This window comes from Panthera leo, chromosome A1 (assembly GCF_018350215.1).
Source record: "Panthera leo isolate Ple1 chromosome A1, P.leo_Ple1_pat1.1, whole genome shotgun sequence".
Classification (NCBI taxonomy): Eukaryota; Metazoa; Chordata; class Mammalia; order Carnivora; family Felidae; genus Panthera; species Panthera leo.
The window spans coordinates 70,807,724-70,822,147 of record NC_056679.1 but is presented as its reverse complement, the minus strand read 5'-3'; the positions used below and the strand labels follow the sequence as shown (position 1 = coordinate 70,822,147).

Genomic DNA, 14,424 nt, shown 5'->3' with positions numbered 1-14,424 from the left:
ATTCTTTTGAGTAGTTTTGTATACTTCAAGAGATGATTTAGAAGATACCTCAGCTATTTCGTTCTCAAATAATCATTCATCAGTTTTACCTTCCTGACTCTCAACTTGAATCACTTCTTCTTAACCAAAACTCTCCTGCCCTGTTTGAGGTCTTCATTGTCATTGTCATTAGAAAAAATGACATTTTCTAATCACCGCTTATAGCCCCTTTCTTTCTCCTATTACGAGCCTCAACTATTATCCTATATCAGGATTTTAACTGGAATTCCCTTGCCCCAAAATTTACAATACACAAAGGTGCCTTCAAAATTAATCCTACAGATATTAAGTAAATGGAAAAATAAATCAGTTCAATCAAAATCTCTCAAATAACCCATAATTTAAGAAAGAATGCTATGTTAGTTATTCTGCTGAATAATAAAGTAAACACACTAAAAGTTTACTCAATTTCTGGTAAAGGTACAAACACAAAATTTAAGACTCAGGTTGTGGCCCACAATGAAAAAAGATTGAGCAGCTATAAAACCTATGATGTTAGAGTAGTAATTATACAGCGCTAATATTTAATCTGTCCACTGAACACAGCATGGAAACAAGAAAGCAAAACCATTATAACTCTGCTAGTCAGTATTTTTTAAATACTTACTTTTTCATTAGAATCATATCCTGCTGAACAGAGACTACGGGACACCATTAAGTGCTGTCTTGAGTAGTGTGGGACATGCTACCAAAAAAAAAAAAAAAAAGGTGAAATAAATTACAGATCCTTGAATGGGCTTTAAAAATATTTTTTCAGAGTAACTCTTCCAGTATGCATCTACCTAAAATATTTTATCAATACATGTAGTCCTAAGCCACATGCCGTAACTATGGAAGGTTGGAAGGTAAATCATAACTACCAGACATATCCCTTTGGCACACAAGAGAAACCAAAGGCATCAGAATGATCTCCAGAAAAGTAAAGTAAGAGTCAATGGGTCAACTTTTTTTTTTTAATTTACATCCAAGTTTGTTAGCATATAGTGCAACGATTTCAGGAGTAGATTCCTTAATGCCCCTTACCCATTTAGCCCATCCCCCCTCCCACAACCCCTCCAGCAACCCTCTGTTCTCCACATTTAAGAGTCTCTTCTGTTTTGTCCCCCTCCCTGTTTGTATATTATTTTTGCTTCCCTTCCCTTATGTTCATCTGTGTTGTATCTTAAAGTCCTCATGAGTGAAGTCATATGATATTTGTCTTTCTCTGACTGATGGGTCAATCTTAATTATAGAGAGCTGATGTTACCAGGGAGGAGAGGAATTAAATAGGTGATGGGGACTAAGGAGTACACTTGTGATAAGCATCAGTGATGCACAGAACTGTTCAATCACTATATTGTATACCTGAAACTAATATAATACTGTATGTTAACAGGAATTAAAAACTTAAAAGGATCAATGGGTCAAATAAAATTTAAAGAAAGGTCTGATTATGCACACTGACATGCCAGGATCATAAGGTCACATACCACACAGAACTTTATAAAACATAAAACAAGAGTCTTGGCCTTCAAGGGGCTCCAATTTTCACAAGGACCAGAAAGTAATCAAATAGAATTTTTTATTTGCTGAGGTCTTGAATGGGATTTCTTAGTCTACTTTTTCTGGTACAGGGAAAACATACAGGTACAGTGAAAAGGTAATACTAATAATCAAGTTGACTTCTAATTCATTATTATAAATGTGGAAAAAAATGTTCTCTTAAGGCTTTAAAGCATTAAGAATCATCACTAATAAAATGTATAGTTGAGGTTTAAGAAAACAATTTACCCGGTAGTCATTGATAAAGCTATTTAAAAAAAAAAAAAAAAAAAAGGTGGGGCTAGTGAAAAGCAAATGGTACTACCCCTCAGAACTTTCTAAGAGGACAACGCTAATAAGAGGCAAATGTTTTTATACCAACATTCTTAAATAAACTCAAAGATCTTATTTTTTTAAAGCACCAAGTCTTAAATTACAAAATGTAATCTTAATATAAGAGTGAAGGTAATAGATAAGAAAGACACTTTAAAAATGAAGTTCACACTATCAAGTAAAAGACTCGTGAATCAGGGTGCCTGGGTGGCTCAGTCCATTGAGCATCCAACTCTTGATTTTGAGTCGGGTCATGATCCCAGCGTCATGGGATTGAGCCCCACAATGGGCTGAGCTGAGCGCGGAGCTTACTTAGGATTCTCCCTCTCTCCCCTTGCCCCTCTCCCCAACTTGTGCACACACTCACTCGTGCTCTCTCACTCTCAAATTTAAAAAAAGTAAAAGACTAGTAAAGACACTGGTTGGAAACTGGGAAAACACACTTCATACTGTGTGCTTTTTATTTTTTTACATTTACTTATTTTTGAGAGAGAGAGAGAGAGAGAGAATGAGTGGAAGGGGGCAGAGAGAGAGGGAGACAGAATCCGTAGCAGGCTCCAGGCTCCAAGCTGTCAGCACAGAGCCCGACATGGGGCTGGAACTCACAAACTGTGAGATCATGACCTGAGCCCAAGTCGGACGCTTAACCAGCTGAGCCACCCAAGCGCCCCCTGAGTTTTGGTCTTTAAAAGGCACACACTGGAGCACCTGAGCGTCCGACTTCGGCTCAGGTCATGATCTCACAGTTTGTGAGTTCGAGCCCCACATCGGGCTCTGTGCTGACAGCTCAGAGCCTGGAGCCTGCTTCGGATTCTCTGTCTCCCTCTCTCTCTGCCCCTCCCCCACTCACACTCTGTCTCTCTCTCCTTCAAAAATAAACAAACATTTAAAAAAAAATTTTTTAAAGACCAAAACTCACTCTTAAATACCTTCAGACATCCCTGTAAGTTCAAGAGTATTAGGCCCAATTTTAATGAGAGAACAGAGTCTTGAGAATTTTAATTTGTCCAAAGTCATTAGGCTAGGTTGCAATGGTTGCAAAATTTAAGCACAGATCTATTCAAAGCATTCTGGAGTTTATTTTGAGATAATAAAAAGTAATGGCACCTCCCACGTGAACACCAATGTCTATGCAAAGATACAATTAAAAGAGGGAAAAAACAACAACAATTTACCAGGAGGGTCTCACCACTCTATGCATTCAAATAAAAATTCAGTCTTCCACTGCCTTCAGCAGAACAGCTATATTTAGCAATTTTAGTCCCACATCAGACTTAATAAGATAAAGGTAATACTACTTCTCCAGAAAATCAGGTCTTGTGTTTATAGCCTCAGCCCATGCAGAAAACTAAGAAAACAAATTCCAAGAATAAAGAAAAACAAAAGCTCCCTGGAAATTTCTCATTCTGCTGCAAACCAGCACTAGGGTATTTACACAAAATAAATAACATGCAAGCTTCCTACCCATTTTATAAAATGTAACAACAAAATAGTTGACATTTTTACAAATTCTCCCTAATATTGTAAGGCACATAGTGGTCTGCTGTAAGAACAGGTCAACAAGATCTTTTTATAAAAGACAAAATCACACGTGTGTCTTTAATCACTAACAAATAAAGGCTGTAACTGATTCCTGATGACAAATGTGCATCTTGCAGACAAAAAAAACACAACCTGGGATGGACATTTTAGGTATTCTAATTACCTATGAAGAGTGAGAACAACAGCGATGTTTATGTCTGGGGAGGGGAATACTTTAAAAAGCACCCTACCACCCAGCAAAGAACTATGGGAAAGAAAATCAAGAAACCTGAATTCTAACCCTAACTCTAGGACTTGAGCAAACCACTCTAACCCATCTGCTAAGAAATGAAAGTCTGGATGACTTTTCTTTAAGGTCCCTTACAAACCTAAACCACAGTTATCAAAAAAACAAGAGCTTACGTAGTAGAGGGGTATCTAATGTGTACAAGCTTCTCATGATCATGGGAGGATATGCACTCGATCCAAAGTCAACATGTAAGCCAGTGAGGCCACGCAAGGCAGTGACCCAGATCTCACTGCTGAACTACTACTACACTCAGAGTAACTAACAAACATGCAGACCTACTTGGTGTAAATCGAGCTGATTTCATAAATTTTCATCAGTATGAATTAATGCACTAAGTTTCCAGGCTACTTCTGGGAATAAAAACCTCCAGACTCTACCTAATTAGATGAGCCCATGAGGAATAAGCTACACTTCCCCAAAAGTAAGAGTTTCTATCCCCAAACCACTCAGAAATCTCAAGTTGCCAGGCTCTGACCACTGTTTGGGGGCGCTGACTCAATTATGCTATATTTACTTTCAGTGAAACTATCAGTAACCTAAAACTAAAATAGAAAACATCTACGCCAGGGGCACCTGGGTGCCCACTGGGTGGCTCAGTAGGTTAAGTGACTGACTTTGGCCCAGGTCATGATCTCATGGTTCATAGTTCGAGCCCCACATTAGGCACTCTGCAGTCAGCAAAAAAACTCACTTCAGATCCTCTATCCCCTCTCTCTGCACCCCCCTCCGCTTGCACAAGCACACACACTCCCTCTCTCTCTCTCAAAAATGAACAAACCTTAAAAAAAAAAAAAAAAAAAAAGCCTACGCTTAAAAAAAAAAAAAGTCTATGCCACACACTTCTTAAAACTAAATCCACTCTATTACAAGTTACATCTGGCCAAAATGTAGAAGCTGTAGCACTATACTTATTGATCAAACTGGTGTTTTGGAATCTTTTTATTACTATTTAAAATACCTGATTCTGAAGACCTCAGACTATTTTACCACCAGTATTTAAAAAAAAAAAAAAAAAAGCATATAGCTTTTACACATTTGAATTTGTGATAATGTGTCCCAAAATTTCAAAAAAAACATGGATTCCCCTGGTTAACCAAGTAACTAGAAGTACAACTGGTCCAAGCAAAACTAGAAGAGCAGAACTATAAAGAAGAAACCAGGGTCTGAACTGGTTTATAGTTGGCCTTTCTCTGTTCCTGTTCACTCCTGGGAGACCTTTATGGAAGATCAAAGTTATAAAAAATACAGGTCAAAAATCAGATAATTTTTGTAGAGATACAACATGAAATTTCTTTCATCATTTTGTTTCCTAGTAATCTCCACACCCAACGTGGGCTAGAACTCATGACCCCAAGGTCACATGCTCCACCAACTGAGCCAGCCAGGAGCCCCTAAAATTTATTATTTTTTTGAGAGAGAAAAAGAGAACAAGAGCATGAGAGGGAGGGTCAGGGGACAAGAGAGAACCCTAAGCAGTCTCCAAGCCCAGCGTAGAGCCCAACACCCAGCTCTATCTCACAACCGTGAGATCATGACCTGAACCAAAATCAAGAGTCAGACGCTTAACCAACTGAGCCATCTGGGCACTCCTAAAATTTCTTTTTTTAAATACAGAGAATAGTTAGGAGAAATCTGCTTAATTTGCACCTCTACACAGAATTTTAATTCATTACTTTTATTAAGCATATAACAAACTGGCTACAAGCTCCATCCAAAGTTTTTTAAGGTATTTCCTAAAAACAGAAGTTCAAGGGAAACACCTGAATCAACTCCAATTATAAAGACTATTTAGCCTATCACAGCCAAGAGGAGAAAGGTCAGTGTATACAAAATGACTTCCCAACGACCTCTTACCATTGGTTCTCTTCTACAAGATAAAGATTTCCACATGTGGAAAAGAAATATCTGCTAACAGCGTGGCACATGGCAAGTAGCAGAACCTTCAGGGTCACAAGACCTGGGTCAGCACTTAGGTCCACCGCTTCGTAGTCATGCACCACCAAGCAAATCATCTCTCTGGACTTTGTTTCTTTTAGTAAAATGTAGAGATACCCTACACTTGTTGAAAGGATCACACAAACCTTTACAAACTGTAAAGCACCAACAAAATGTAAGAGATTATTACACAATAACTAAATCCAATTATACAGCTGTTCCCTTCTTAAAATTGTACCAGACCCTTCCTTTGGGAGTTACCATTAGGGTAGTAATAATCAGGAGCTCTGGTCCAGACTCAGATTTGCATGTTCTATAAAGTACATAATAATTGTTAACCAAAAGAAAAAAAAAGGGGGGTTGCGGGGGGGAGGGGGGGGTAGGACGACAAAGGCTATAGCTTTTCAACAAACTGCATACAAGCTTTCCAGCCGTTGCAAACAGGGAAACAAATATGTGTTTCTAACACAGCACCTACTTTCACATTCTGGACATGACCTCATGTGGCAGCCGAAACTGGTAAATCCACTAGCAGTTATCTCAAAAAAAAAAAAAAAAAAAGAAAGAAAGAAACGTAAACACTAGTTTAAAACCAAACGCTAGTGTAAAAATCAAAACTACCATTATGCTTAACACATCCACAGCAGCATTCAAATGGATAATACTAAAATCTGTTAACAGGCTAATTCATGATTAGGATGCATTCTGCTTCAAAGTAGCAGCTATCCTCAAGACCAGGGATTAACAGAGCCATAAAGTGATCTTACCAAGGTGAAAGTCAACATTAGCTAATGCTTCAGCTTCAAAATCTCCAAGAGAAGTTCCTCTCCATGTTTCACAAGGAGCAGCCTCGCTTAGTATTTAACTGCAGCATTGTAACAGCCCCAGGGCGACCTGGGAACAACCTCCAAAAACACGTAAGTCAGGCTTTTTCACTTAAGCACAGCTTTTTCTTCAAAACAGACATGAACTATTTAGTCTTTGGGACCTCACTAGCCAGCCCAATCTTCTACAGTCTGACCTTCCGTCAAAAGCGAGGCTGAATACCTGGTATTTGAGAGGTGATCAAACCTCAAGATTCTCTGGCTATGCCTCCACAGTGAGTTAGAGCACCAGGAAACTGCATACATCAACTCTAAACTTTGTCATCATTCTACCCAGCTCCCCTCTCAGGCCATTCTTCCCATCCCACCTGTAGCAGATGTTGCCAGGGCCCCTTCCAGAGCCTCTTCAGCAGTCAGCACGGCTTCCCCAGCTGCTGTGTTGACCACTCACAACTCACACCTGCTCCCTGGACTGACCCACTTGCCTTAACCAGACAGGAGTTCTCCGTTAAGACCGGGAGCTGCCCCTCTCTCAGCCCACAGCCAATGACTGACTAACAAGGGTGTACAAAAGGCCATCCCCACTCACCTCAAAGTGTGACCAATTCAGTAGGGTGCTCTGGTTATTAAGAACTGGCTGTCCAATATGGCAGCCACTAGCCACATACTGAGCACTTGAAATGCACCAGTCCAAATTCTGATGTGCTCCAAGTATAAAATACACACCAGATGTGAAGACTTAATACCCAAACAATGCAAAAGACTTCAATTTTTTTTACATTTATATGTTAAAATATTTTGAATATACTGAGTTAAATAAAATACACTAATATTAATTTCATCTTATTTTCTTAATGTGAGTGCTAGAAAACTACATTTGCAGCTCGCATAACATTCTATTGAACAGGGCTAATTTACAGCGGTGCTTCTCTAACTTTCTTGTGTATCAGCATCACCTGGAGGGCTTGTGAAAACATTGCTGGGCTCCATCCCCAGCTTCTAATTGGCCAGTCTGGGGGGCAACTGAAAATTTTGCATTTCTACAGGTTCCCAGGTAATGCTACTTCTGCTACAGACTGAGTCCCCACTTTAAGAATCACTGCTTCAGAGCTCCCCTATAGGGTGAGACTAAAGCTAGTCTCCAGCTGAGGCCCCTTCCTTGCTTAGCTTTTTTTCCCCTGTTCTATCCTGCTTTCTTCACTCTTCTGTTGACCACCAGCCTTTCAGGCTTCTGGGAAACCTAACCATCCCACCTCCAATAGAACTGTTTCTCCACAACTGTAACTTTCACAAAGTGCTAGATCAGTGACAACCAATGAGATAGGAAGAAAGATGACTGCATTTTTTTGTAAAATGAGTATCAAACTTATTTATTCGACGAATTGGGGTTTTATTTTTTTTAAATGTTTATTTATTTTTTGAGACAGAGAGCATGAACAGAGGAGGGGAGAGAGAGAGAGGGAGACCCAGAATCTGAAGCAGGCTCTAGGCTCTGAGCTGTCGGCACAGAGCCCAACGCGGAGCTCAAACTCACAGACCGCGAGGTCATGACCTGAGCGGAAGTCAGACGCTCAACCGACTGAGCCACCCAGGTGGCCCTGTTTTTACATATTCTTTACATATTCTATGCAGTCAATAGCCTACTGCTTCCCTCTTCTCTGTGGCTACTAGGGAGTTCAAACTAGTTTTCATGTCAAGATGTATAAATTTCTCCTTTATTCTTTTTACTAAGTTTATTAATATGGTATAATAAAAGCACTGTAGATTTGACTTTGAATCCTGAATCTCCCACTTAATTCTTGTGTGACCTTGAGCAACTTAGTTAACCCCAGCTGTGGAAACGAGAATCATTTGAAGGCGGTTTGATGATTAAATGTGAATACAGCTTTTTTCCTCCTTTGCCATTTGCAACAACCCTAGAATCATCAACCCTAGAATATGGTTTCAAAATACTTTCCACAGCCATCCAGCACCCCACAAACAACAAATAAGATCAACCATCCCTCTGTGTTTTGTAAATTCCATCAAATCATTTCAATGGAAACTGCTGTCTTCATCTTCCACCCCAAGCTGCAGCGTTCCAAAACACTAAGACTATCCCACCCAAGGGCTCAGGTAGACCTAAGAGTCACTCTTTTTTCCCCCCTGTAAATTGAGATTTAATTCACATACCATAAAACGCATTCTTTTAAAGTACACAACTATGTATTTTAGGGTATTCACAAAGTTGTGGAACCATCACCAATCTGATTCCAGAACATTTTTTCATTGCCTCAAAAAGAAACCCCTTAGCTATTAGCAGTTTCTACCAGTCCCCACCCCCAGCCCCTGGCACCTGCTAGTCTGCCGTCTGTCTATGCATCTACCTATTCTGGACATTTCATATATAAGGAATCCTACAATATGCGGCAGCCTTTTGTGCCTTCCTTTCAGGGATCCTTGATTCCACTCTTTGCTTACATCTCCCTTTGAACCCAACAGTAAATACTACTGGCTCTAGTTCTAAATATATCCCAAGTCTTCCCAGGTCTAACTCCAGTGCGACCACCCTACCATCCTCTCTTGTTGAACTTCTACAATGGCCTCCTAACTGGTCTCCCTGATGCCACTCTTCCCACCCCAGTCTCCACTAGGACATTCTCCACATAGCATTCAGAATGGTCTTTCCAAAACATGGATCCAGTTTGCTCAAAATCTTCCAAGGGACTCTCACGATTAGGATAAATTGCACATACAAGCCCCTATATGACTGGCCTACCTACCGCATCTCCTAGCACTCTTCGGTCATTCATTCACTCCAGCCACACTGGCCACACCCATCCCTTGACTATACCAAATACGATCGCAACTCAGAGCTTTTGCTTGGCCTTCCTTTGGATTGCTAGTCCCCTAGATTGTCACGTGGTAATCTGGGTCACTTTCCTGTTCAAATGCCACATGCTCAGAAATGTGCCCCCTGTTTTTTTTTAGGTTAGCAGTTCTCAATACCACCACCACTCTATTTTTCTCCTTTCAGAGCACTTACTGCTCTTTGAACTTATCTATTTCTTTTTTATTTTTATTTTTTTTGAGAGAGAGCGTGGTGAGCAAGGGGCAGAGAAAGGGAGAGAGAGCGTGGAGCCTGGAGTGGGGCTCGACCTCACAAACAGTGAGATCATGACCTGAGCCAAGGTCAGATGCTTAACTGGCTGAGCCAGGCAGGCAACCCTGAACTCATCTATTTCTGTGAACACAGTCAGTGTGCTCTACCTGGATATAACCACAATGAAGGCAGAGACGTTCACCGTTATACCCCAGCATTAAACAGCACCTGGCACATAGCAGGTGTAGCAGATTGAATGGTGGCCTCCAAAATTGTGTGTCCATATCTTAGAACTTGTGGCTATGACCTCTTCTGGAAAAAGGGTCTTTGGTGATATATTTCCAGATGGGATCATCCTGGATCCTGGTCATGGCCCTAAATCCAAAGACAAGTGCCCTTAGAAAAGAAAGAAGAGGAGAGTACACACAGGGAGAAGGAAGGGAAGGCCATGTGAGGACACAGGCAGAGACTTGCAGCCACAAGGTAAGGGATGCCTGGAGCTACGAGAAGCCCAGAGACAAGGAGGCATTCTTCACTGGAGCCTTCAGAGTGAGCATGGCCTTGCCAACATCTTGATTTCCAACTTCTAGCCTCCATAACTGTGAAGGAATAAATAAGTGTGGTTTTAAGCCACCAGCTGTGTCCCACGGATGCTCTATTAGTTTTCCTGACTGAAATTATAAGCCTGAAAATTATATTTTCCAACGTTTTTGAAATTCACTTTTATTTTTATCTTATTAATACTGACCCCATCACAGTTTGTCTTTTTTTTTTATAAAAATGTCAGTAGGAATTTAAAATAATTTTTTTTAAATCATACAACACCCTGATTTTTCAAAACAGTATGTATTTGCTCCAACTACTGGAAGGTATCTTCAAAACAAAGCAATATTTCTATATATAAGAATATACCACACTACTGAAATCACTATCATTAAAGACTACAGACCTTATCAAATTCTTCCTTCAGTCTTTTATTTTTATTCCTTGACCTCTCTACACCAGGGACACGGTGAGGGAACATGTTTTAGTTTCTTTTGATCTCCTCAGTACATATCATAGTAGCAGGCACTTCACAGATGCTCCACACACACTCTTTGAAGGGACAGAGAACTACATCTCTAGATGAAGGAACGAACTATACAGACTCCTCTCAAACCATTCCTCTAAATCCTCCTGTCTCTTCATCTTTTTTTCAAATCTGAATTTAGGGCAATAAGATGGGAGTATTCTTGGGGTGTCGGGGTGCCTCAGCCGATTGAGCATCCAACTCTTGATTTGGGCTCAGATCATGACCCTAGTGTTGTGGGATCGAGCCCCACTGAGTGTGGAGCCTGCTTAAGATTCTCTCTTCCTCTGCCCCGCTCATGCTCTAAAACAAAAAAATAAATAAATTTAAAAAGATGGAGTATTCAGTTAAGTATTAACTTACTATATCCTGCAGAGTTCACATCCAACTTCTACCTCAGATCACCCAAAAACCTGCCGCCAATTTCCCTCTTATTTCCCACCAACTCAACATGACTCTTGTAGTCATCTAACTCAGGTTACCTAAAAGGAAACATTGTTTCTACCCCCAAAATATGTTTCCTTCTCAAATTTCCTTTTTCATCCCTATTCTCCCATTTACCCACATCTTTTTTAAAAAATTTTTTTTAACGTTTATTTATTTTTGAGACAGAGAGAGACACAGCATGAACGGGGGAGGGGTAGAGAGAGAGGGAGACACAGAGTCAGAAGCAAGCTCCAGGCTCTGAGCCATCAGCCCAGAGCCCGACGAGGGGCTCGAACTCGCGGACCGCGAGATCGTGACCCGAGCTGAAGTCGGACGCTTAACCGACTGAGCCACCCAGGCGCCCCTACCCACATCTTTTAAAAAATAGGAATCATTTAAGGGTTGGCTCAGTCAGTAGAGCATACGACTCTTAATCTCGAGGTTATAAATTCAAGTCCCACATTGGGTGTAGAGATTACTTAAAAAAATAAAATCTTTAAAAATTTTTGGAATCATTTAAACAATGCCTTTTCCCTCACTCTTTTGATTAAACTGTCCCCCATCTTTCCCTCTTATTTAGAAAAGGATTTTACCAATCACTCCTCAGTTCTGAACCTCTTGACGAAATAAAACCCAAAAAGCAGATGTATAAATACACAAATGTCCATAAGCATTTTATCATGCCAGAACTGGTTTCTGTAATAATCTTAGAAAATTTTCTTCCCAAATGATTGTCAGAAATTTATCAGCATGTTGGAAAGATTTACCTCCGGGCAATTCTAAAGCATTCAGATAGGCTTAAACATTCTTTTTCAAGACTAGAAAAGAAATTCTTGGAATTTTAAGGAACATAAAGCTTGAGCATTTAAGTTCTGTGAATGCACCATATAATGAGACCATCACTTAAATGAGAGACAATTTGTAACTGTGAAAACAAGGTTTGGGAATCATACCATCCAAGGTTGAAATTCTGCCTCAATCAATTGTGTCCTTAAGCAAGTTACTTCACTGCTAATGTTTGTTTCCTGGTCTGTAATACTGCAACTTTTTACCTACTTGCTATACAGATGAGAGATAAAACATGAAACCATGTAAGGCATATAAGAGTTCAATACACTGTAACAATCACCCTAAAACCAACATCCTAGAGCCACTGAAAAATGGAGACAGAAAAAAAAAAAAAAAAAAAAAACTGGGTATTTAAACAAAATGTGCTGATACACAAAACAAGACTAAAAGGTCAACTCTACATATACCCTAAAAGCAAACAAGTTCTGCTAACTGGCTAAAAGAATGGGGACACTAGGGTCTAGAGTTGCCAGTCTGCTTTCCAACCAACCAAATGGCTTGCAGGATGGGAAAGAGGAATGGCAGGAATAAAATATTTAAATGGTTCTGCTTCAAAGGCAGACTCAGTGGAGCACATTTCAAATTCATGTAAAAGAAGCATATAAAGAGGGTTGCCTGGGTGGCTCAGTCGGTTGAGCGTCCGACTTCGGCTCAGGTCATGATCTTGCAGTCCATGAGTTCAAGCCCCATGTCCGGCTCTGGGCTGACAGCTCAGAGCCTGAAGCCTGCTTGGGATTCTGTGTCTCCCTCTCTCTCTGACCCTCCCCCACTCATGCTCTGTCTCTCTCACTCTCAAAAATGAATAAGTGTTAAAAAAAATTTTTTTTAATTAAAAAAAAAAAAAGCACATAAAGAAGCTAAGCAGCAGTGCAAGTTCTTCCCCCAAAGTAACAGTGAACTCCAGAGATTCTTCCCACTTATGGGAGGAATTCTTTATTGGCACTCTACTCCAGTCAGTACTGTCACACATCCAGCACCTATTGTGTTAAACACTGCGCTGAGAACACAGAAATAGACAAGATGCAGTCTCTGGCAACACACTAAAAGAAAGCGGGAGATGGGGTGCCTGGCTGGCTCAGTGGGTGGAGCAGGTGACTCTTCACCTCAGGGTTGTAAATTTGAGCCCCATGTTGGATGTAGAGATTACTTAAAAATAAAATCTTTTAGGGGCGCCTGGGTGGCTCAGTCGGTTGAGCGTCCGACTTCGGCTCAGGTCATGATCTCACGGTTCCTGGGTTCGAGCCCCGCATCGGGCTCTGTGCTGACAGCTCAGAGCCTGGAGCCTGTTTCAGAGTCTGTGTCTCCCTCTTTCTCTGCCCCTCCCCTGTTCATGCTCTGTCTCTGTCTCAAAAATAAATAAATGTTAAAAAAAAAAAAAATTTTTTTAATAAAAAATAAATAAATAAATAAATAAAATCTTTTGGGGCGCCTGGGTGGCTCAGTTGGTTAAGCATCCGACTTCGGTTCAGGTCATGATCTCACGGTTCATGGGTTCGAGCCCAGCGCCGGGCTCTGTGCTGATAGCTCAGACCCTGGAGCCTGCCTCAGATTCTGTGTCTCTTTCTCTCTCCACCCCTCCCCTGCTCACTCTGTCTCTCAAAAATAAAAAAATGTAAAAAAAAAAAAAAAATGTAAAAAAAAAAAAAAGAAAATCTTTAAAAAAAGGGGGGGGAGTATGGAGAAAGATCAAAGCTTATATATTATACCCCAATAACGTCTAAAAAGTATATAGCAATAAATACTGTAACAACTTTCCTCTCAGCCTCACCAATCTAAAATGTCAGTGCAATCCTTCCTACCTCCAACATGAATGACTTCCCATCACTATAACATAAAGACCAAAAGTAATAGCTTGATCTGCAAAGCAAGCACAACCTGATTCATACCTACCTCCCTAGCACTGTCTAATCTCTGCACACTACAGCCTAAGTAGGCTTTTCTCAGTGCTTATATCTTGTCATTCCCTCTGGCCACAGGGCCTTTGCACATGCTATTCTTTCACAGTCATCTCTTCTATCTTTACAAGTCACTTTATCCTTCAAAACTTGTTTCAATTTTCACTTCCAAAGGAAAACAGTCCTTTCCCTTAAGCAGGATAGCATGATTAAGGGCACCAGTTCTGGAGTCCTATATCCTAGCTCTGCCACTTACCAATTCCATAGCTTTGAGCAAGTCACATAACACTTTGTGCCTCAATATCTTCATCTATAAATCGGGATTATATGGCTGTCGTGAGGACTGAATAAATTAATTCAAGTAAAGCACCAGAACGGTACCTATGACATAGAGCTCAATATCATGACTTGGTCAAATCTCTCCATTGTATTTTCTTATAGCACCAAGACCTCTCCCCTAATAGCATTTTATACTTACTTGTCTCTCTCTAATAGACTACCATATCTAAGAGAGCAGAAACTATATTTGTTCCCCATTGGTAGAATACAGGAAATAATCCAATAAAGATTTGTTGAATAAAAAAGTAGTTGAAAGGACGAAGCTGAGTCCCAGCAAAGTG

The 14,424-nt window shown here is 40.3% G+C and overlaps 1 protein-coding gene across 4 annotated transcripts in view; it reads right to left on the bottom strand.

The window, feature by feature from the left end:
• PCCA (propionyl-CoA carboxylase subunit alpha) overlaps window positions 1-14,424 on the bottom strand; it is a 474,500-nt gene that overhangs the window by 396,836 nt on the left and 63,240 nt on the right. For 3 of the 4 annotated variants that reach the window (XM_042929832.1, XM_042929843.1, XM_042929812.1), the window contains one exon: window positions 647-724. In XM_042929832.1, the coding sequence (XP_042785766.1) occupies window positions 647-694 (48 nt within the window). In that variant the 5' untranslated portion in view covers window positions 695-724. Of the gene's footprint in view, window positions 1-646; window positions 725-9,793; window positions 10,118-14,424 lie in introns of those variants that run through there. The other variant, XM_042929821.1, reaches the window with a different exon arrangement.